Source organism: Balaenoptera musculus, chromosome 15 (assembly GCF_009873245.2).
Source record: "Balaenoptera musculus isolate JJ_BM4_2016_0621 chromosome 15, mBalMus1.pri.v3, whole genome shotgun sequence".
In the NCBI taxonomy this organism is placed as follows: domain Eukaryota; kingdom Metazoa; phylum Chordata; class Mammalia; order Artiodactyla; family Balaenopteridae; genus Balaenoptera; species Balaenoptera musculus.
This window is the reverse complement of record NC_045799.1, coordinates 11,969,871-11,990,437: the sequence shown is the minus strand read 5'-3', so window position 1 is coordinate 11,990,437 and position 20,567 is coordinate 11,969,871. Positions and strand designations below refer to the sequence as shown.

The 20,567-nt window shown below is 48.0% G+C and overlaps 1 protein-coding gene across 1 annotated transcript in view; it reads right to left on the bottom strand.

Annotated features, from left to right (window-relative positions):
- Positions 1 to 1,762: 1,762 nt before the first annotated feature.
- Positions 1,763 to 20,567, bottom strand: part of KCNB1 (potassium voltage-gated channel subfamily B member 1) — a 109,247-nt gene continuing 90,442 nt past the window's right edge. Inside the window, exon 3 of the mRNA XM_036827226.1 lies at positions 1,763 to 10,645. Coding sequence (XP_036683121.1) covers positions 8,633 to 10,645 — 2,013 coding nt within the window. The 3' untranslated portion in view covers positions 1,763 to 8,632. The remainder of the gene's footprint in view (positions 10,646 to 20,567) is intronic.

The following is a 20,567-nucleotide window of genomic DNA, read 5'->3' as shown; positions in this document are numbered from 1 at the left end:
CCATGGGGGGGCATTGGGCTCAGAAAAAACGAAGACCATTGGCTCTAAAAGCTGGAGGACAGGCTGGCCCAGTTTTCCAGCTCAGCTCCCACGGCTCAGGGAATGCGATCCAGTTTCCAGATATCAGCTCCCACATTCCTGCCCCCAGCAAGTCCCAGACCAGGGGAAACTGTTACCTTGGACCCTTGGCTTAGCCTATTGGAAAACCACCTTGTAGTCTCCCATGGGCTAGTGTGAGCTAAACTAGAGCACGAGGCTGAAAATGCAGGATAGGAGGGTCAAAAGGAGGCTGGGCTGTCCCCATAGCCCCCTGGAAGTGTAGCTCTGAGAAGACCCTTAGGGCAGAAAATTTGACTGTCATCTTGACCCCTAATTGAGTCAAAGAACAGATGGCACTGATGGGTCTTACGGGCTTCAATGGGAGAAGCCTCCCACTTCTCCTTCCTTCCCAGTTAGGAATACCTCAAGCCAGGTGAGAACGAATGAACTCCTCTCTCCACTCACACATTCACTCATTCATTCATTCACTCAGAAGTCACTCATTTACACAATCACTCAAAAAAAAAAAACAAAACACAGGTTGGGTGACCACTATGTGCCAAAGTCATATGTTGGGGGATAACCCTGAGTTCCTTGACCTTGGACTGAAGCCAGGACAGGCCTGGAGAGCAAAGGGGCCAGCTGCACAACCCAGCAGCTGCTGATCTTCCTCTTCCCCACCCTGCAGGCATCCAGAGCTCAGATGTCAAGCTCATCAGAGAGAGACCCCAAAGCCCTGGTGAAGACCAGGGAGCCTGAGCCCCGTTGTGGAGAAGTCCAGATCTCATGGGCATCTTCTTTTTTTTTTTTTAATTTATTTATTTTATTTATTCTTTTATTTTTTTGGCTGCGTTGGGTCTTCATTGCTGCGCGTGGGCTTGCTCTAGTTGAGGCGAGCAGGGGCTACTCTTCACTGCAGTGGGCGGGCTTCTCATTGCGATGGCTTCTCTTGTGGTGGAGCACAGGCTCTAGGCGCAGGGGCTTCAGTAGTTGTGGCATGCAGGCTCAGTAGTTGTGGCTCACAGGCTCTAGAGCGAAGGCTCAGTAGTTGTGGCACACGGGCTTAGTTGCTCCATGGCACGTGGGATCTTCCCGGACCAGGGCTCGAACCCGTGTCCCCTGCATTGGCAGGCGGATTCTTAACCACTGTGCCACCAGGGAAGCCCCTCATGGGCATCTTCTTCTGTGCTTCCCTCCTTGTTTTCCAAACCTGGATCAGTTTAGGGAGGCAGGAAGTATGCAACAGTCCATGCAGGACTCTGGAGAGCATCCTAATGGGACAGAATTGGGAGTTTTCTTCATTTTCCAGAATTGTCATCTCATTGCAGCCAGCAACTTGAGCTATTTCTGTAGGGCAGAGCCTCAGAGGGGCTTGGAAACTGGGTTTTTGTTTAATTTTGGGAGGAAGGCAGCTGCTCAGACTGTCCATCAAAACCTATGGCCTTGCCTCATCCTATAATGAAGCAACCTGAGACTTCCTGGACTTGGGGTCACCCTGAGGGTGAAGCCCCACTTCCTCCAAGCCCACCATACACAGTTAGATGGAACTTTAAAACCTCTTTTGTCAAATGCTGTCCTTGGCGAATGCGGTATCCAGACTCACTTGGGAAGGGGCTACTGAGGTGGGAGAGTGGGCATTCAACCTGCAGGTAGCCGAAGCCTCGTTTTGTTGTAAAACTAGATTGCGGCTGTCTCTTTCTTTTGGCCCTTCTGGACTTACTTCATTGGGTGGGGACTTTCAAGGGTCTTGAATGGGATTTCCTGTTTTATTTGCCAAAAAAAAAAAAAACCCTTTGGGGATGGTACCATTTGCTATTGCCTGGCCAGTTTGTTCATTAGGCAGCTGGCGAGTGGGTTAAGGATAATTGTATCTCTTGTACAGAAAGCCTGAGGCCTACGAGGGCCCAGGGCCTGGGCAGAAGGACTGAAGCACCGTGAGAAGGCCACCCAAATGGGGGGGGGGGGTTGCTCCTTGGCTGGCCTGGGGGAGGGGAGCACGAGCCTCAACCCACACAGTGTGGTCCCTGTCAGGGAACTGGGGGTGGATAAGCGACCAACAGAGTCACTAAAACTGTCCAAGATGGGGAGCAGAGAGGATCAGGGTATCCTGCTGCCACTTCCCTCCCTGACATCCCCCCAGAAAGCTCCGCATTCTAGAATCTGAGTTTCTGCTAACTGTGCTCTCTGCCTTTGTCCCAGTGGCTTGAGCCTGTGCTCGGATGTTCAAACCACACACACGCACACGTGCATACGTTGGAAGGGGGTGGGGCGGAGGTGCTGGAGAGAGAACTTCCCCAGACGTTCAGTTCAGTCAGCATGCAGTGCTAGGTTCCCTCAGCAACATCCGTTTTGTACATCAACTAGCCTGTCTTTAAACACCTGTGCTGTCAGAGAGCTCATTACCCAACAGGGCATCGAGTTCCATGGTGAGGCAGGCCCACCTATTAGAAGTGCTTCCTTAATTTGAGCCAAAATTGACTGCCCTGTCCCTTTCATGCAGGAGAAACTTTCAGAGACTGGCATGCAGACATAATGTGGGCAGGTGGGCTCTCCTTCAGGTGAACTGCATCCCCATCCCCGCCAACCTTTAGATCTCTCCGGGATCTTTGCAAGAAGGAATGGAGAGTTAGCAGTGAAGATGAGGGGTCACTCGATTAACAGAGTCCCTTCCAAATCCATGTCTTCAAGATGGCATTTTGGGGAGTTCAGGAGAAATTCCAGGTTAAGCCAATATCAAGGTCAGTGGATGGAAACCCAGACTACACAACTTCTAGATGAAAACGGCCACAGGCAAGGGTGTTTGCTTATCTGGGCATCAAACCTAGCAAATGACTGGGAGACAATTTTGTTGTTGTTGTTCTTGTGCAGTAGTTTAAAAAAATCTTGTCTGTTTTATTTGGCTCTGGTTCAAACCAGATTACCAGGAATTTGGGGTGGGGGGTGGGGGGGGGTAAACGCTTATTAGAATCTTAGTCCAGAATGACACATTTGTACTTCAGATGGTCTCCTCTTGGGGTTGACCCAACAGGGATGGCTCACTGCCATCTGGGGGTCCTGATTTGGCTCAGATCTCTGACCTGGGCAGAGGCCAGAGCCCTGTAGCTGACAGCGAGGCAGGTGGGATATGAAAATCTATAGGTACAAGATGGAGACTATCTGGGCTTACTTCATCTTCCTGCATGAGCTGATGGATGGAGAATCATTTCCTGCTGAAGATCCTGCTTCGTGAGATGTCCGCTGCCCACCCGAGGCCTGGAAACCGCCTGGTGGAATTAATTATCAGGAGAGTCCAGACACTCCCCGAGGCCTGGATAGGCGGAAGCTGGAAAAATACCACTGCCCTTGCCACGAATCTCTGGCTCTGTGCAGCCAGGCAGCTGGAAAGGGAAGGGGAGATGAGATGGCAGATTCTGGGGACACGTCTTCTCAGAATTTGGCTGCAAGCTTGTCTGGCCACTGTTTTTTGGTAAGGCTGTTGGAAATGGATTGAAATGAAGAACTGATAAAAAGTTGATGAGATCTGAGGCCCAGGATTTTCTCTAAGTTTCGTAAGAACCTGAAAGTGCCCTGACCTTCAGATCCAATTGATGTCACAGGGGAGCAGGGCGCTGGGCGTGGCAGCAGGCCAGCCAAGAGGGGTTTAGGTGTCTTCTGAATCTCAGAAATGCCAGAGGGAGGTTTTCTCGCACGAGATTTTAGATTCCAAGATCTCTGGAAATGAACAAACTCAGTCCCTTTAGATCCCCAGAACGGTGTGGAGGATGAGCTAAACCAGCCCACATCCCATCCTGATTTTGAGGGCCATCTGTAGCCCTGCTTCCCCTGGTTTCACTCCTGCATCTGTGTTCTGGATTTTTAAGAACAATAAATAGAACAGACAGAATGAGGAAAGTAACAGGTCAACAGATTCTAGGCCTTGTGTCAGGAAATGCCTGCATGAGGAAGTCAGACCCCAAAGTCTTTCCCCACCTCCAGAAAATCAGAATCAAAAAGAAGAAGAAAAAAAACGATCCAAGGAGCAACAGGAGGAAATGAAGGAGACCAGGAGATATCAGCTGCGATTATGACCAACAATAAAACCCCTAAAATGTTATTCTGTATTACAAAAGAAGAAATTAGACTCAATGGCCCAATTATAAATTTGCTAAAAATACATATATATATATTTTATCTGAACAGAAAAATAGACTACTCTGAGATGCGTGGACATCCTATGATGTAGTCACGCATCAGATACTTCTAGAGCCAGAAAAATGGCAACAGAAAATACAGAGGTAACTCTTATTTCTGGGTGTAGCCAGGGCTGGTTTGAGTCGCCCGGGTTGAGTGAAAGCATTTGGATGCTGTCATGTAAGCAGTGGGAGGCGAGGAAATTTTAGCTCAGGGCTGCAGGTTCTCCACTGTCCTGCTGGGGGAGTCAGGGGAAGCCCCCTTTTAACGCCTGCCAACTTCGCAGCAGTAGAAAAAGTCCTTTCTCAAAGGATCACATGCTAGAGGCTTCTCACCACATTGGATTCAAAGTTACTTGACTGGAGGCTGAAGCCCGGGGTCATGTTACTTGAGACTAGTTGGCAGAGAAATGAGGAAAGGAGAGAGAGAGAGAGACACCTGGCATTAGTGACCCTTGTCCGGGGTGAATTTTAAATTTCCCCCTGCCCATGGAATATACACTCCAGCCATAACTTGGAGCAAGACAGAAATATACAACAGTTACAAACATCAACGATACATTACAGTTTTACAGAAGAGGGTACGGTTCTGTTTTTTCTCCTTAGAAACATGGATCTTATTCAGAGAAAGGGCAGGGGTGAGGCTTACAGTTACTAAGACACGGCGGAGGAGAGGTCAGGAATCAGTCTGAAAAAGTTTGTATCACCAGCAATTCAAAGGGGCAAGCCAGGTGGGTTGAAAGGAAATGGCCTCCTCAGGATTTTGCCGTTTCCCCATCGTCATTGTCTTCCTTCTTGATCCCCAGTGCTTTTAGAGAAAGGGGCTTCACGGGAATGAATGTTCTTTCCTCTTTTTTCTTTCCCCATTAAGTGTGCTTAAGGTAAAATTCCTAAAGAAGGCACTGAGAAATCTACTGCACCGAAGTCCTATTGTTCTTCTTTACCCCAAAGTAAAAAGATGAATAAATGGACTCCTCCAGAGCTTTCCCACCTCTCTCTGCTGGTCGTGGGCATTCCCCTGTGTGATCAGGACACAGAGCTACCTGGTCCCTAGCCCTTTTTGATAATGGTGTAAGTTTGGTGGGGTTCTTGATGAGTTTCACTGACTTTGCCAAAGGGACCAGGCATCCATTCACCTCCGGTCCCTAGATTCATTTCTTTCCAATTCATTCATTCATGACTCGTTTTTTTCCCACTTTCGTTGGTTTAGGAATGGGTGGTACATGGACCATCAAGTTAAAGCAGTATTTGCCTCCAAACCATTGCTTTCCTCTCCTCCATCACCACCCGTCTATCAAGGTTAGCTTCTCACTGGAGACTCAGGTAGATATCCCAGTGCACGTACACAGGTACAGGTAGGGTGTACACATATTAAAAATCTGGATATGTTTCTTTTTGGCAGGTGGGGGCCTGGGAGAACTTACAATACTCTATTTTGAATCGGCACAGGGTAAAAGCTATATTCCTACAATACATCCACAAGTAAAAGGAAAACCCAAAACAAAACGCAATACTTTCTAAGCATAGTATATGCTGAGTTTCAGTTATTCTGTTTCTATAAGAACTCTATAGGACTCTGGCTATTAAGCCTGAAAAGGTAGGTTCTTAATGATACTTCTGAATTCATCCTTCAAAAGTGACTCAATAAAATGCTACTTTAAGTTCAGACAAAATACATGAGGAAGGAAGGGGTAGGTCCTGCATGACCACACAAGGCAGAAAGGGCCTTTGGTTAGAGACAAGGAGAGTTGCACCAATTGGTTATTAGTTTAAAAAAAAAGAAAGAAAGAAATCATTTCTAATCTGTACACTTCTCGTCTGCTTCAACCAGCAAATGAAATGCCTCGATTTGAAGAAGGGGTGGTAAGTTCCTTCTCGCTATATATGGCTATATTTAAACATGTTCACTTTCCTGATATGTAAAATAGACTATATTATTATTATTAATTTTCACAGATAGCATCAGCTCTAAAAAATCTGAATCGGAAATCACAACTATTTACTTTTATCAAAAAGCATTTGTTTGTTTTCCCTGAATTTTCACATTTGTGCTGATGGCGGATGTAAATGGTGATGGAAACAAAGAGACGTGAGATGGCCCAGGGAGGACTGTTCTGCGGCCTTTCCTCCACAGGCCCCCAGCTTGTACTGTGTGCTCGGTAAAGCACCTTGGGAGCTTCCTCTCTCTGGTGTGCCACCAGCACAGGATGACCTCATACTCCCTGCCCCTTAAATCCCTTTGTATTTGCTGCGAGAGTACTCCGAAGATACTTCCAGAGCCAAGATACTTTGTTAATGCAGCAGAAAACAGGACTGCACCCTCTTGGAGGGATCTACAATCCTTGGAGATGCTGAGAAGCAGTATGAACCGGGTGCATACGCAGCAGAGAACACACGTTTTTAAGGGCAGTGGAATGATCCCATGTCATCATACCTGTGACAGGTTGCCCAACCTCATGCCACTGTGCAGAGGGCAGGCAGAATGACGCCATGATGTCTGTGCCCTGACAGGTGGATTGTGCCATTGTACTAACAGGCAGACCAACAACATATTCTATGAAGGACAGGGAAACCACGTTTTGTTCCATCAGGAAGACGTATGCCTGGCACTGTATTGAGGATCAGCAGATCTAGGCTATCGTACTTGGGACCCCATCCTTCGAAATTGTATTAGGAGGACAACATCGGTTCACTGTACTAAAGACAAGCAGATCAATAATGTGTCATCTTTACTGACACATGGGCCAACAGCTTGGCATCCTGCTAACCAGCAGCTCCACCCCGTGTTACTGACCTGAGGAATGGCCAACACCACCATGCTGTTGGACTAAAATCAGGCAGGTCAACGCCAGGTCATCAAACTAAGACAGGAAGACCAACACCAAGAGATAGACCAGAACCGCTCACAATGCACACAGACACTTATTGCTTTTGTCGGTACTGGCTGCACTGATGGCTGCAGAAAGGAGAGCTGAGCTGTTAGTACAGAGAGTGACACTGAAAACACACCAACACCTGGTTGACAAGAAAGAGAACAGAGTAAAACACCCAATGCCCAACCGTCTACTTCATTCTTCTGAGATGTTCCTGTTTGCTGTACACATGACTTTATAAGGGGCCCCATGCAGGGGCCAAGAACCCTTCCTGATGCAAGAGGGTTAAGGGGAAGCTTCAGGGCGGCAGGGAAGGAGCCCACAGACTTTGACACAGCAGACAGCAATACCAGCACAGTATCACTCACCGTGGCCAGACACACGCCTGGAGCAAAAACCCAACTGTAGTCCCAACAAGTGGCCCACGGGAAATCATGCTTGTTTTAAAGTGCAAGATGTTGACACTGTCCCTGGTAGAACCTATTTTTGAAAAACATAAAGTGCTTTTTATTTTAACTTTTTTTTTTTTCAAACTTGAATATCACAGGAAACAAAAGAGAATTTCTATTATAGTAAATGTTTTCCCTGCCCCAGCAGGAAGTATTCAAAAGTCTGAACTGGGCATTTCAATTGGGGTTTTTTCTTTTCCTTTTGTTTTTTTCAGGTAAAAAAAAATCAGATTTTATTCTGTTCTTCGGTAACATACAGTCTCTTTGAATAAGCTATTCTTCTGCATATTTGACACTTGCATATCTTTTGAGTCTACACTAGCGATGTACAGAAAGCATTTTCCTTCTATAACCCTAAAGCAATACTCAGAGTTCATACTGTTGGCTGAGTGCCCGCCTTCTGAACCCTTCCCAGATTGCCAGGGGGCAAGTAGAATTGAGTACAAGTGGTGCAACTCACCCTGATGATATCTCAAAATAAAATCTCAGGTACTACGGAATACTGAAGTCAATGAAGACATTTGAGGAAGGGTTTTGCGCTGGGATCGTGGCTTATGGTGCAGTTTTCCCCATGACACAAGCATTCCCTGTAGCCTTCTAACAGTGAGATCCATCCAGCAGGTGATGGACAGAAGTTCCTAGAGGTGGCCAGGCAACACCCAAAACCAAATTGGTCAACCCACTCTTTTAACACCAGCCACTTGTTCCGGCATCCTTCTCCAGCTGAAGCCAGGAGGGAAGGAGATCTTGCCCTCAGAGGCTGTGATGGAAAGCCACGAGAGAAGAATGGGGAGTAGGTGGCCTTGGTTATGTCTAGAACGTGGTAGTGGTGGCTGTGAGTTCTGCTCTTGTCATCTTCCAAAGAGGGCCGTGGAGCTGTTACAAGGAGGCGCCATACCCTGTGGCTTGGCCAACTTCGATCTGATGGACCCGTTAACGGCTCTCAAGGTTTTAAGGGAGCTTTCTCTGGTCTCTCTTCTTTCTGGGGGCTTTGCCGAGGCTTTCTGTCTCAGAGGTCATGCAGAAAAGCTCCACGGCAGGTAAGCTGAACAGCACTCCTCTCTGGACCCTGCCACAAGTCTCTCCTCCGTGTGGAGGTGGTTCAGATGCTCTGATCCCGTGTGCTTCCATGGGCTCCTCCCCCCGGCAACACGCGGACGTCGGGGGAGATGTGGTTCTCAAGCTTGCACTTTTCCTGACCACTGGGAGTTTTTCCAGTCAATGCTTCTGTAGAGTAAATACAGTTCTGCCTTAAGAACTTAGGGGAGGTGGGTAAGGGGGAGCTTTCAAAGTGGTTCTTCTCTGATCTTGTCCCGACACTGAACTTGGGACTAGTGTTCCCGTGGAGGCTCTTGGGGGGGCTGGAGTCCACACTGTAGAGCACTTGCCCCTCATCATCTGTGTCCGCATCAATGTACTGGTGGATACCTGCTTCAAAGTTGAACGCTATTGCTGTGTGTTTCTCTGGCGACCGGGGGGGTGTCCTAGCACTTGCTGTGGTGTAGATGGAGGACTCTGGACTCAGCACAGGCCTGTCCAAGAGTGTGGCACACTCCAGCCCAGCAACAGCTGCCGCAGCACCCCCCCGGTTCCTAAGAGGGTCATGGTACATCCCCAGAACGGGGACTAATGGTCTGGGATCGCCCTCCATGAAGTTGACTTTAAGTGCTCGAAGCTTCAAGGGGTTGGTGGTCTTCATGGAACTCTTGGGGCTCTCAATGAAGAAAGCAGAGGGATGGCTGGCATCAGGGGTGGGGTTGGCCTCCACAAACCTACTACCAGTGGCACCCAGAGCTCCCTGCCAGCCAACCTCTGGGGCCATGCCACCTCCAGTTTTGCTGGGGAGTGATGCCAAAGGGCTATGGGAGAATCTGGTGGCTTCAGGGAAGTCTGTGGCACAGCTAATGAAGCTATCAATGCTCGACATGCTTCGCATGTCAATGACCCCTTCTGTACGAGTGGGCAGAGGGGCTACGGGGCTGGGGATGCTCTCCATTTCAAGTTCTTCCTTTGGTTTGCTCTGTGTTGCTGACTCCTTAGTATTGAGGATGGGTTGAGATTGTGTCTTGGCCATCTTATTGTACATGTCTTCCAACTGCTGGACGTTCAGGTGCTGAGGACTAGAAGACGATCTGGCCTTCTCAGGGGATCCCTGCTCCTTGGTTTCAAAGGACTTACTTGAGCTGGTTTCGGACAGTGTCCTCTTTGTCCATTTCCATTTGTTGGGAGACAAGTGATTATCTTGCACTACTTTGTCTTTCTGACCCACATTCTCTCCACTTTTCTCAACCACAATGTCCATCACCTCGATGCTCCGGGGGAATGCATCCTTCATGTTCATGGATACGATGCTGCCATTTCTCTTGGCTCTCTCCAGAGCCTCTCTCCGCTTGATTGCTTTCTCCTGCCTCTTCTGCTCCTTGTAGAACTCAGAGAAGTTATTGACAATGATGGGGATGGGAAGAGCAATCACCAGGACCCCTGCAATGCAGCAAAGACCCCCCACAATTTTCCCCAGGAGAGTCTTGGGGTAGATGTCTCCATACCCAACAGTCGTCATGGTGATGGTGGCCCACCAGAAAGAGGCTGGGATGCTTTTGAACTTGGTGTCATCCTCATCCTTCTCGGCAAAGAAGACAAGGCTGGAGAAGATCATGATGCCCATGGCAAGGAAGAGGATGAGCAAGCCCAGCTCGTTGTAGCTCCTCCGCAGAGTGAAGCCCAAGGACTGGAGGCCAGTGGAGTGACGTGCGAGCTTAAGAATGCGGAGAATACGCATGATGCGGAAGATCTGGACCACGCGGCGGACATTCTGGAACTGCAGCACGCTCTTGTTAGATTCAGTGAGGAAGATGGTGACATAATATGGCAGGATTGCCAACAAGTCAATGGCGTTGAGCGGGCCCTTGAAGAACTTCCACTTTTTGGGGGAGGAGAGGAACCGCAGCAGGTACTCCATGGTGAACCACGCAATGCACACGGCCTCCACGTGGGCCAGCTGGGGGTTGTCTGTGGTCTGGCCAAACTCATCAAGGCTCTGCAGCTCGGGCAGTGTGTTGAGAGACAGGGCAATGGTGGAGAGGACGATGAACATGATGGAAATTATGGCAAGGATCTGTGAGGAGAAGAGAGTGGAATTTAGTTATCAACCACCAATGGGATGGTCATCCTAATACTCTGGGTCTGCAGGACATTCCTCAACATTCAAGAGCATTTTCATAGCTCACTAATTACCTAATGACTGGATGTTTGAGCTAAAAAGATTATTTATTCAAATCCATTTATCATATAGACTTGGAAACTGAGGCCCAGAGAACTGAAATGATTTCAAGCTAATCATCAAGCCCAGGGGTCAGTCAATTTTTTCTATAAAGGGCCAGATAGTAAATCTTTTAGACTTTGAAACCCATGAATTCTTTGTTGCAACCACTTAACTCTGCAGTTATAGCATGAAAACAGCCTTAGATAATACATAAATGAATGAGCATAGCTGTTTCAATAAAACTTTATTTACAAAAACAGGAAGTGGGCTGAATTTGACTTGCAAGCCATAGTTGGCCGTCTCGTGATCTAGACCAGTGGTTCATAACTATTATGGGGTGGGGTACCGCTTTCCCGACATTATACTAATGATAATATCAATAGTTACCCTTTATCGAGCGTTCATTGTATTCCAGGCACGATGCTTGTCACTTTCCATGCAATTCCTTATTTCATTCTTACAACAACCCCGTTAAGGACTGTACTTCCAATGAAAAGATGAAACCTAGGCTTCCAAAGCTAGTAAGTTGCAGAGCCAGTATTTTAACCTGGGTCTGTCTGACCCCAATACATGAGCTCTGAAGAATGTGTTAGAAATGAGATGAAAGCTACAGACCTTTTTGCTAAATGCTCAAGGTTTTGCAGATGATTTTCAGGGAGGCCTAGACATCCTGGTCTCATGTTATTAACTCCTGATTGTGACTATGAATTTTTGAGGCTAAGGATCACAGCTTAACTACCTTTGAGTCCCCTGGATCAAGAAGAGGGTTTGGTCCAGATGTTTGGGCTCTCACTGGATGTTTGTTGAATTTAATGGAACCTAGGCTAGTCTACAGCTTATGCAGAAATGCAAGCAGATGTAATAAATTGCTCTAGGGTCTTTTTTTCAAAAATACAAATCCAGTCACATCACTCTCCTGCTTAATAAATTTCCAGGACTCTTCAGGAAAAAATCTAAACTCCTAAACTTATCTATCAGCCCTCCTCCCCACCCCGCAAAAGCTGTCCTCTTCTCATGGGCTTGTGCCTCTGTTTCTGCTGCCCCTGCTAAAGGGCAGCGGGTGGGGGTGGGGTCTCCATGCTTGTATCATTTGATCCCGGCTGCCGCTGAGTGGCCCAGAGATGGACAGAAAACCCAGGCTGGGCTGAACCAGTCCACCATGGAAGATTTGAGTTCAGGGATCCAGGGATGAGTGGGTTATGGGGGTGGTGAGCCTCTGAATTAAATGGTCAAGTACAATCCAGGCCTGAACCAGCTTCATGATAAGCCCAAGCCTCAAGCGACTTTTCACCCACGTTGTAGGGGATCAGAAAAACCATTAAAAAATCAGAGAAAGCTGAACCTTTTAGAGAAGCCAGAGATTAAAGGGAAGAGGCAGAGAGAAGGAGCAGACAGGACACAGGAGATTTGAAAAGGATGTAGAGGGCCACAGTTAAAAGCTTGGGCTCTGGTGTCAGGTTGTTTTGGATTCAAGTCTCAGCGCTTCCACTTCCTTACCTTTAGTCAGGCATTTAACTTCTCTAAGCCTCAGTTTCTTCATCTGCAAAATGGGATGATAATGACAATATCTATCTCAGAGAGCTGCTGTGAAGATTAAATGTGTTAACACATGCAGAGCACTCAGGACAGGTTCCAGCAGCACCTCGTGAATGTCTAATGAATGTTAGCTGTCATCACAGCCCACACCCTGTCAGCCCAGACCACCCAGCCTCCGAGGGGCCAGCTAGTCTTTGCTTCTCGCCCTTGTTTTGAAACTGCCTGCCGTATCCTGAAAGTAAATGCCGCTGCTGCTCGGGTGAGCATGAGAGGGTTCTGTCCCCTGCAATAAATCCCTGATCAGGACACACGGTTGCCAAGTCTCTCTGAGTTTGACTCTGACCCCTCTCTTTGGCCTCTCCTGCCGCAGGTTCCCAAACTTCACTCTTCCCTAATCACAGGCTATCGTTGGTCAGTTCTGCAGGTCTGTGCCTCTTCCTTCTGTCCAGTGAATTCCAATCCATCTTTTAAAACCCAGCCCACATGGCCCCTCCCTGCAGAGGTCATCCCTGGAGGGGCCAGCCACTCCATCCTCTGGGGTCCCTCGTCATTTTGCCAGCCTTGGGGTTCTTAGCACACTACAGCCTATTACAGGGGTGTGTGTGTGTGTGTGTGTGTGTGTGTGTGTGTGTGTGAATGTGTCCATCAAAGCCCAGAATCTGTGAGCTTTGGAGGGACAGGGATGGGTTCTGAGATTCACCTCTGCAACCTCAGCGCCTAGGGCAACGGGTTTTCATGGTGTTTCTTGGCTGTGGCTCAAGTTCATGGCCATTTATGGGTCCAGTGCCTTGGGCATTGCAACTTTCCTTGCCTCAGTTTCCTTATTTGTAAAATGGGGATCTTCCAGTAGTTCTTAACTGGGGATGATTTTGACCCCTCCCCCTTCCCTTGGGGACATTTGGCAAATCCTGCAGGAATTTCTGGTTGTCACGATTTGGAGGAGGGGTGATACTGGCAGCTGGTGGGTGGAGCCAGGGATGCTGTTAAATACAATGCACAGGGCAGTCCCCACCACGGAGAACGGTCAGGCCCCAAATGCTAATAGTACCAACGTTGAGAAACTCTGGGCTATACCAGTAGTCAGCCTCTCAGGAGCTGTAGAATGAGGGAAAAGAGCTGTCAGCACAGAGCTAGGCACAGAGTGGGTCTGACCTTACAGAGCAGCCAGCTGGGACCTCGGGCTGAGCCCCTGCAGTGGAGCTGCTACAGTTTCTGACTCCTGGCCCTGAGGGCAGCTGCAGGAGAAGGAGCACATTCCTGGGGAGTCTGTTCCTTTAAGAGCTGGGAGATCTCGTTTCCCCCGGAGGCTGGCAGGGGAAGCCTGCTCCAGTTTCTAACCCCCAGACAACTCCAGGGAAGGCCCACATAATTGATGTCTGCTGACAGATTCATGAATTATGCACCCACCTATTGTACAGTCCTTAGTGCTGTTATTCTAAGGCGGGCACCCCCTCTTTGTACCCCAGAAAGTGCTCTCCCCTCCTGTCCTCTCAGCCTGAGGATGCTTAGGAAAGAAGAAAATGCAGGCAGAGGCCTCACTGCATCCTGGAGTGGGGTGTCCGCTGCTCAGGGTTGGGTTGGGAGGGTCAGAGGGTGCCAGGCCTCCTGCCCTGGCACATGCACTCAACAAATAGCACTGGTGCTAATGCAGTGGGACCTACCCTGCCTAGCCCTGCCCACAAGACTGCTTTCTCTTCCAGACCCGCTGAAGCCCTTAGGGTCAGGGTTACACTTCCTGACTGGGGAGCTCCTGAACATGAGTTAAACCCTCTGTGCCTCAGTCTCCTCATCTGTAAGACGGGGGTGGGTCACTGCAAGGTGGCAAAGAGAATTCAATGAATTCATCAGGCCCTTAGATCAACTTTTATTGCTTTTATTATTTCACAACATTATACTTATTTATAAGCTGGTTGGACTTGGCTCTGAGCAGTAGTGTTATTATTCCCACCTGGCTGAGTGGCCTTGGACAAGTCACTTCCTCTCTCTGAGACTCCATTTCTTTATCTCTAAAATGGAGATGAAAGTAATTGAGCACCTACCACATAACAGCCACTTAATATATATTTTATGTTATTAAATTATTATTTGGATAATTTATTGTCACCCTTACCCCCAGCCTCTGGACTGGTTGCTTCTGGAGGTCCAGGACTAGGTCTGTGGACCTCAGTGCCTGGCTAAGGCAGCAGACATCCTCTGAACAGTCTTGAACCCAAATGAACAGTGTTGATTTGGTCTCTGGGATGGGCTGCAGGGATGGGGGACCAGCCAGGCCAGCATTGAGTCCTCCCGGCCCCAGCTCAAACCCCTGGCCAGGTCCCTGCATTTTCAGCCTTGCTTTCCTGGATCTGAGCCCAATCGGGTTTGGGCAGGACTCCAGGAACCCAGGGAGCAGAGGCAGGAAACAGGACCAGGACTCAGAGGCTGTCCCCAAATTCCCTCCCTGCAATGAGGTTCTGAATCCTGCAGCCTACTTGTCTGCACCGAGCGTGGGAGGGGGCTTTGGTCCTCTGAGAGAAGAGATTAGCAGGTAGGGGTACCCAGGGGGGAATCAAGGGTTCTGGAGCCAGGCCTTTCTCATCCTAAAAAAAATTGCTGGCTCTGGTTGTTAATCACAGGATGCCTACCTTTGGCTCCAACAATAAACAGACTGTTTATCATTTGCTCTGAACACTTCCCTGCTCTTCCAGGAATATGGACAAGGCACAGAACGTCTGTGCAGAAAAGGGTCCAGGCTCTTTTCTGGAAGGATGGGGAGACTCAAGCAGAGAAGGGAAGGGACTAGTCTATGGTCACACAGCCCATTGGGGTCAAGTCTGTGCAGCGACACTAGAAGCTCTGGCCAGCAGAGAGCTGCACCTAGTATTCAGGTCCTGCAAACTGTTTTCATACACATTCATCTTCACAGCAGCATTATTTGTAAGAGGCAAAAAGTGAAATGAACCCGAATGTCCATCAACTGATGGATATACAAACTGTGGTCTATCTATACAATGGAATATTATTCAGCCATATAAAGGAATGAAATACGAATACATGATACAATATGGATGAATCTTGAAAACATTATGCTGAGTGCAAGAAGCCAGACACAAAAAGCCACATAGTGTATGATTCCATTTATATGAAATGACCAGATAAGACACACCTATAGAGACAGAAGGCAGGTTAGTTGTTGCCAGGGTGGGGACAGGGATTAACAGTTAATGGGCATGAAGGATCTCATGGGGATGATGAAAATGTTATAAAATTGATTTAGGATGATGGTTGTACAACTTGGCAAATTTACTGAAAAATCATTGACTTGCTCACTGGAAATGGTGAATTATATGCTATGTAAAATTAGCCTCAATATAAGTTATATAAAAAGTTGCTTTCCATAAAGAGTATCCCATTGCTTTTAATCCTCACAACCACATTGATGGGTCACAGGAGAGAAGCAGAAATCTGAGCAAGCTACAGCCCTGCTGTAATCCCTGAAATGGCTCCCCATGAAGTTCCGATCCTTTTGCATTTAGCTGGCATATATTTACCGAGCACTTACTAAGTGCTATGCTCTTTGCTGGGGATGCAGCATGGATAAGAAAGACAATTTCCCTGGCCTTAAGGCACTGGTAGGGAAAGGCAGACAAGAAAACCCATAAACCAATAAAGGAGCAAGATGATGTCAGATAGTATTATGTGCTACATGTTACTGAGAAAAACAAACCAAGGAGTATCAGTAGAGAAGCACTGGGGTTGTCCACATGAGGTTGGGTGGTCAGGACAGGCCTTTCACAAGAGATGTGCTGGTTCTGAGACTTGAAGGTGAGGAGTATGTCATTCAAAGATCTGAGCATTCCAGGTACAAGCACAGCATGTGCAAAGGCCCTGGGGTGGGAATGAGCTTGGTATATCAAGCAACAGAAAGAAGCTCAGTGTGGGTGGGGCTGCATGAACAAGGTGGAGATGAGGTCAGAGAGGCAGGAGGCATAAAAAGGAGATTTGGCTTTTGTATTAAGTCCACCTTTCTTCTCTCTCCAGACCATTTCCTCCATTTCCCATTGCATACTCCATAATGAATCCTGGCAAAACCACTTACAGTTCCCAAGCCATGCTGCCATGGTTGCTCACACCTCCAGACCCTTGTCCATGCTGTCCCTTCTGCCTGGAGTGCCCTTCCTCCCCTACTTCTCCTGGCTGATTCCTACAGCCTGTTCTGGCCTCAGCTCAGAGGCCACTTGCTCCAGTGAGCCCTCTCTGACTCCCAGATGTGGGTTGAGAACACCCACCCTCTGGACTCTCACAGCCCTTGAGTTTGTCCCTTCACGGCACTGATCTTTCCAAGCTGGAATTTTCTCCTCTGTGTCCCGCAATAGAATGTCAGCTGCATGAGGGCCGAGGCTGGGTTTGTCTTGCGTTGCTGTATCCCCAGCTCCTGAAACAGTGCCTGGCACAGAGCAGGAGATCCCTAAATAGTTAATAAATGAATGATCAAGCAAACGAAAGAAGTGGAGGCTCAGAGAATGAAGTGACTTTTCCAGGGCCACACAACTTGCAAGGAGTAGATCTGGGACTCCAGTTCAGGTCTGTGCGTCTCCCCAAGACGTTTTCAAGGACGTAGGAGGTGGCAGTTTCTGGACCATCAAACCTTTCACTCCTTTTATGGTGCTTCCGCTTCCCCAGCTTTAAGGGGGGATTACAGATGGGGAGTTTTAATCAGAAGGGTCACTGGCGCAGATCCGATTAAGGGGATTGGGAGCAGGCTGATGGTTTTGGCTCCCTCCTGGACAGGTAGGGGCCTCTGGTGGGGGGGGGTTGGTGAGAAATTGGAGTCGGGAGCCTGCAGGGGGCGCTCATGGCACAAAGGGACAGGAATCCAGGGACAATAGAGGATGAAGGCCTTGGGGTGAGCCAGGCAACAGAGGCCTTCACCATGAGAAGGCAACCGAGACACAAAGATGGAAACAGGGTGCAGTGACATTGCTGGGTGTGTCCCAGGCATTATAAACCAGAGGCTTTGGGGCTGAGAAATTTATTTTTACTTATTTGTCCAAGTTTCCAAATTAGGAGATTTCTCATAAAAATCTAGATTTTCAGATTTCCCTTGGAACGTCACATGCTGTGTCTACACGTTCAACCTGCATGCCCCATGGCAACAACTTGCTGGCGCTAAGGAGTAGCTGTCCCTTTAGACAGGGCACGGGCTCCCCAGTGTCCACAGGCCCCTTCACTCCTTTCGTTATCTGTCAGGTCTCTGTAGGTGTCGGGTTTGCCCCCTGGACTCACTGATATGACATTGAAGACAGCAACACTTACCTGACCTGCTACCATATACGAAGAACTTTCCAGACAAGACCTGCATCTCGTTGCACACGCCAGGAGCCTAAGGGTCACACTTGCCACATCCAACCCCATCCTTTGCCTCCATATCCAAACTGTCACCAAGTGTTGTCCATTCTGGCTCACAAACATCTTTGGATCTGTTCCATTCGCTCCACCTGCTAAACCATGACCCTGTCCCAAGTCACCTTCACCTCCCATTGGACCACTGCAAACTGACCTCTTTCTGTTGTCCCCAAAGCCACTAGATGTCCCCAATATCTATTCTTCCCTTCTTTCATTGTAATAGAGTTTTAGCGGGACAAAGGGTTACCCAGAATGAAGACTCCATTTCCCAGCTTCCCTTGTAGTTAGATGTGGCCATGTGACTAAGCTTGGCCAATGGAATGTGAGCAAAAATGATGCTTGCCCTCTCTCCTTTTCCTCTTTCTTGCTGGAGGGGAGGCAGATGTGATGTGCAGAGCTGGAGCAACTATCTCGGATCTGAGATGGAAGCTAACCCCAGCCCTGGACTGGCCCTTTACTGAAGAAGTTTGCCAGCTCCTGGTCTACCTCATAACATCCATCTTGTTTAAGCCGCTGTATTTTGGGGTCTCACAGTTACAGTCACTTAGTCTATGCCCTGCCTAACTCTCCACCCTCGTCTTGTTCCATGCTCCCCTTTGCTTTCTCATCTCAGGCACATTAGCTTTCCTTTGGTCCCTCATAGTCTCCATGATCCTTCTTGCCACAGGGACTTTGCTCATGCTGTTCCTTCTGCCTGGAATGCTTTTCCCTCCACTCTGCTTGGTTAACTCCTACTCATCCTTCTTAGCTCAGCTCAGGCATCACCTCCTCAGGGAAGCCATCCCTGACCAGGTCAAATTCCTAATTGCAGGCTCTAGTAGTACTATGCCCTTCTCCTCATAATGCTGTCCAAGTTGCAATTTTACTATAATGCCCACCTCTGTAGAATGTAAGCAACTGGAGGGCAGGGGTTGTGTCTCAATAAAGAATGTTATTTCATCCCCCAAACAATCTGCAGGGTATGCTGTGTCCCCTCCCTCCATTTTATAATGGGGAAAGCTGAGGCTGAGAAAGACTATATCCAAAGCGACAATTAGGGAAGTGGTAGAGGCAGGGTTTAAATCCATGTCTACTAGACTCTGAAGCACCTACCCCCACTTTTTTTTAAACACTGAGGACCTTTCTTATCCCAGCATCCTGGGGTCTGGGTTATGGTTTTTAATGTATGCCCTCACTTGAACCATCTTCCCTAGGTGACCTGACTCTTCACAAAAAGCTCTGGGTTGGGTATCCTCTTCCTAACAGGTCAACTAAGTTCTCATGAGCTTTGCCAAAGCAGGAATTCTAGAAGCTGGTGCTGTTACAACCTCCTGCCCATCTGAGGACAATGTCTCCGATGGGAGTGGGAACTTGACTCTGATCCCTATAGAGGGAGGAGGTGAGGGGGAGAAACGTGGGGCAGTGTCCTTTCTGCCTGAGTGATCGCCAAGTCCTGATATTTGCTGAGGGCATGCGGAGCTGAGGAAGGGACTGTCAGTCTTAACGGTGATGAATGTCCATCCCTGCTGCAGAGAGCAATGTTTTGAATAAAAAACAGGGAGCATAGGAGATGTTAGGCAAAGGCAGTGTCCACAGGCTCTGCCAGCCACAAACCTGTCCTCTTGCCCCCTGAGTCTGACAGGATGGGGAGTGGGAAGGGTAGTCTCTGAGAGCTTGGCTGAGGTGGTTGGGTTGCTAAAAGAAACTAAATGTGTTAGTCTGGATGCTGGGATTGGGTACCACTCTGGCTAATGTCAGAACGATGGCTCTGTGAGTGGTCATTTTGACAACAGTCAGTTTTGCTGGTTAATGCCCAATATACATTTAGAAAGAGGCATTTGGGTGACTTACCAATAGTTCTTTTTCATATAGCATTTTAGTCTCACTAGAGATTCATATTGAGGTAAAATGGTTGTGTGGCTAGATTAGAGACCTACTTTCTAATTCTAGCTGGGCATCCTTAGGCCAAGTGTCTTCACATCTCTGATCTTTTTCATGCAATATCTACCGAGGGTCTGCAGCTGGAGGAGTGGAGGTCTCATGCTCAGAGGATGGAGCTACTGGATTCTCGAGTCACCACTTGGAAGAGAGCTGTGCGGGGTTGTTACTGTATCCTCAGTGGGAATCACATGAGTCAGAAATAAACTTTGACGTAAAAAGTCATGAGACTGTGTGTTCGTACGTACTGCAGCATAATCTAGGTTATTCTAATTCATCCGGTTGAGTTGGAGTGCAGGTTCTATCCTCTGGTTTTAGCTGAACTAGTCCTTGCACACAAAGATGAAAGGCTTACAAAGATCCTCGCAAAGAAACAACTGCTCGGAGATAGTATTAATAATCCAAGCCCAGGAGAACATCAAGACAATAGCTAAACTGATACTTCTCCTCCTGGTATGAGTCCTTCAACAGTAACAGTGTGAGGTTAAAAACAATGATGATCTCATCATGTCATCATTATCAGGGAGACTCTGTAACATGGATTTTCATCCATTCTCTTTTACGGTGAACCCTGGCTTCATTCACTCATCACATATAGGAAGAAGGCAGGATAAGTGAATAAAAAAAATGAATGAATGGACTAGGTCCAGTGGGACGGAGGTACTAGAATGTACTGGTTAAGAACTAGACCTGCATTTTAATCCCAGCTTCTTAATTTTCCAGCCGTGAGACCTTGGACATGTTACTTAACCTCTCTGAGCCTCAATTTCCTCATCTCTGCAATGACGATAACCAGTTCCTATTTCACTGAGGATTCATTGAGACAATGGCTGGCACACAGTAGAGGCCCAGTGAATGTTAGCTGCTCATTTTTTTAAAAACTGGGAGGAAGACTTCAGCTCAATGTAAGACTATACGAAGGTGGGAGCCGTTACAA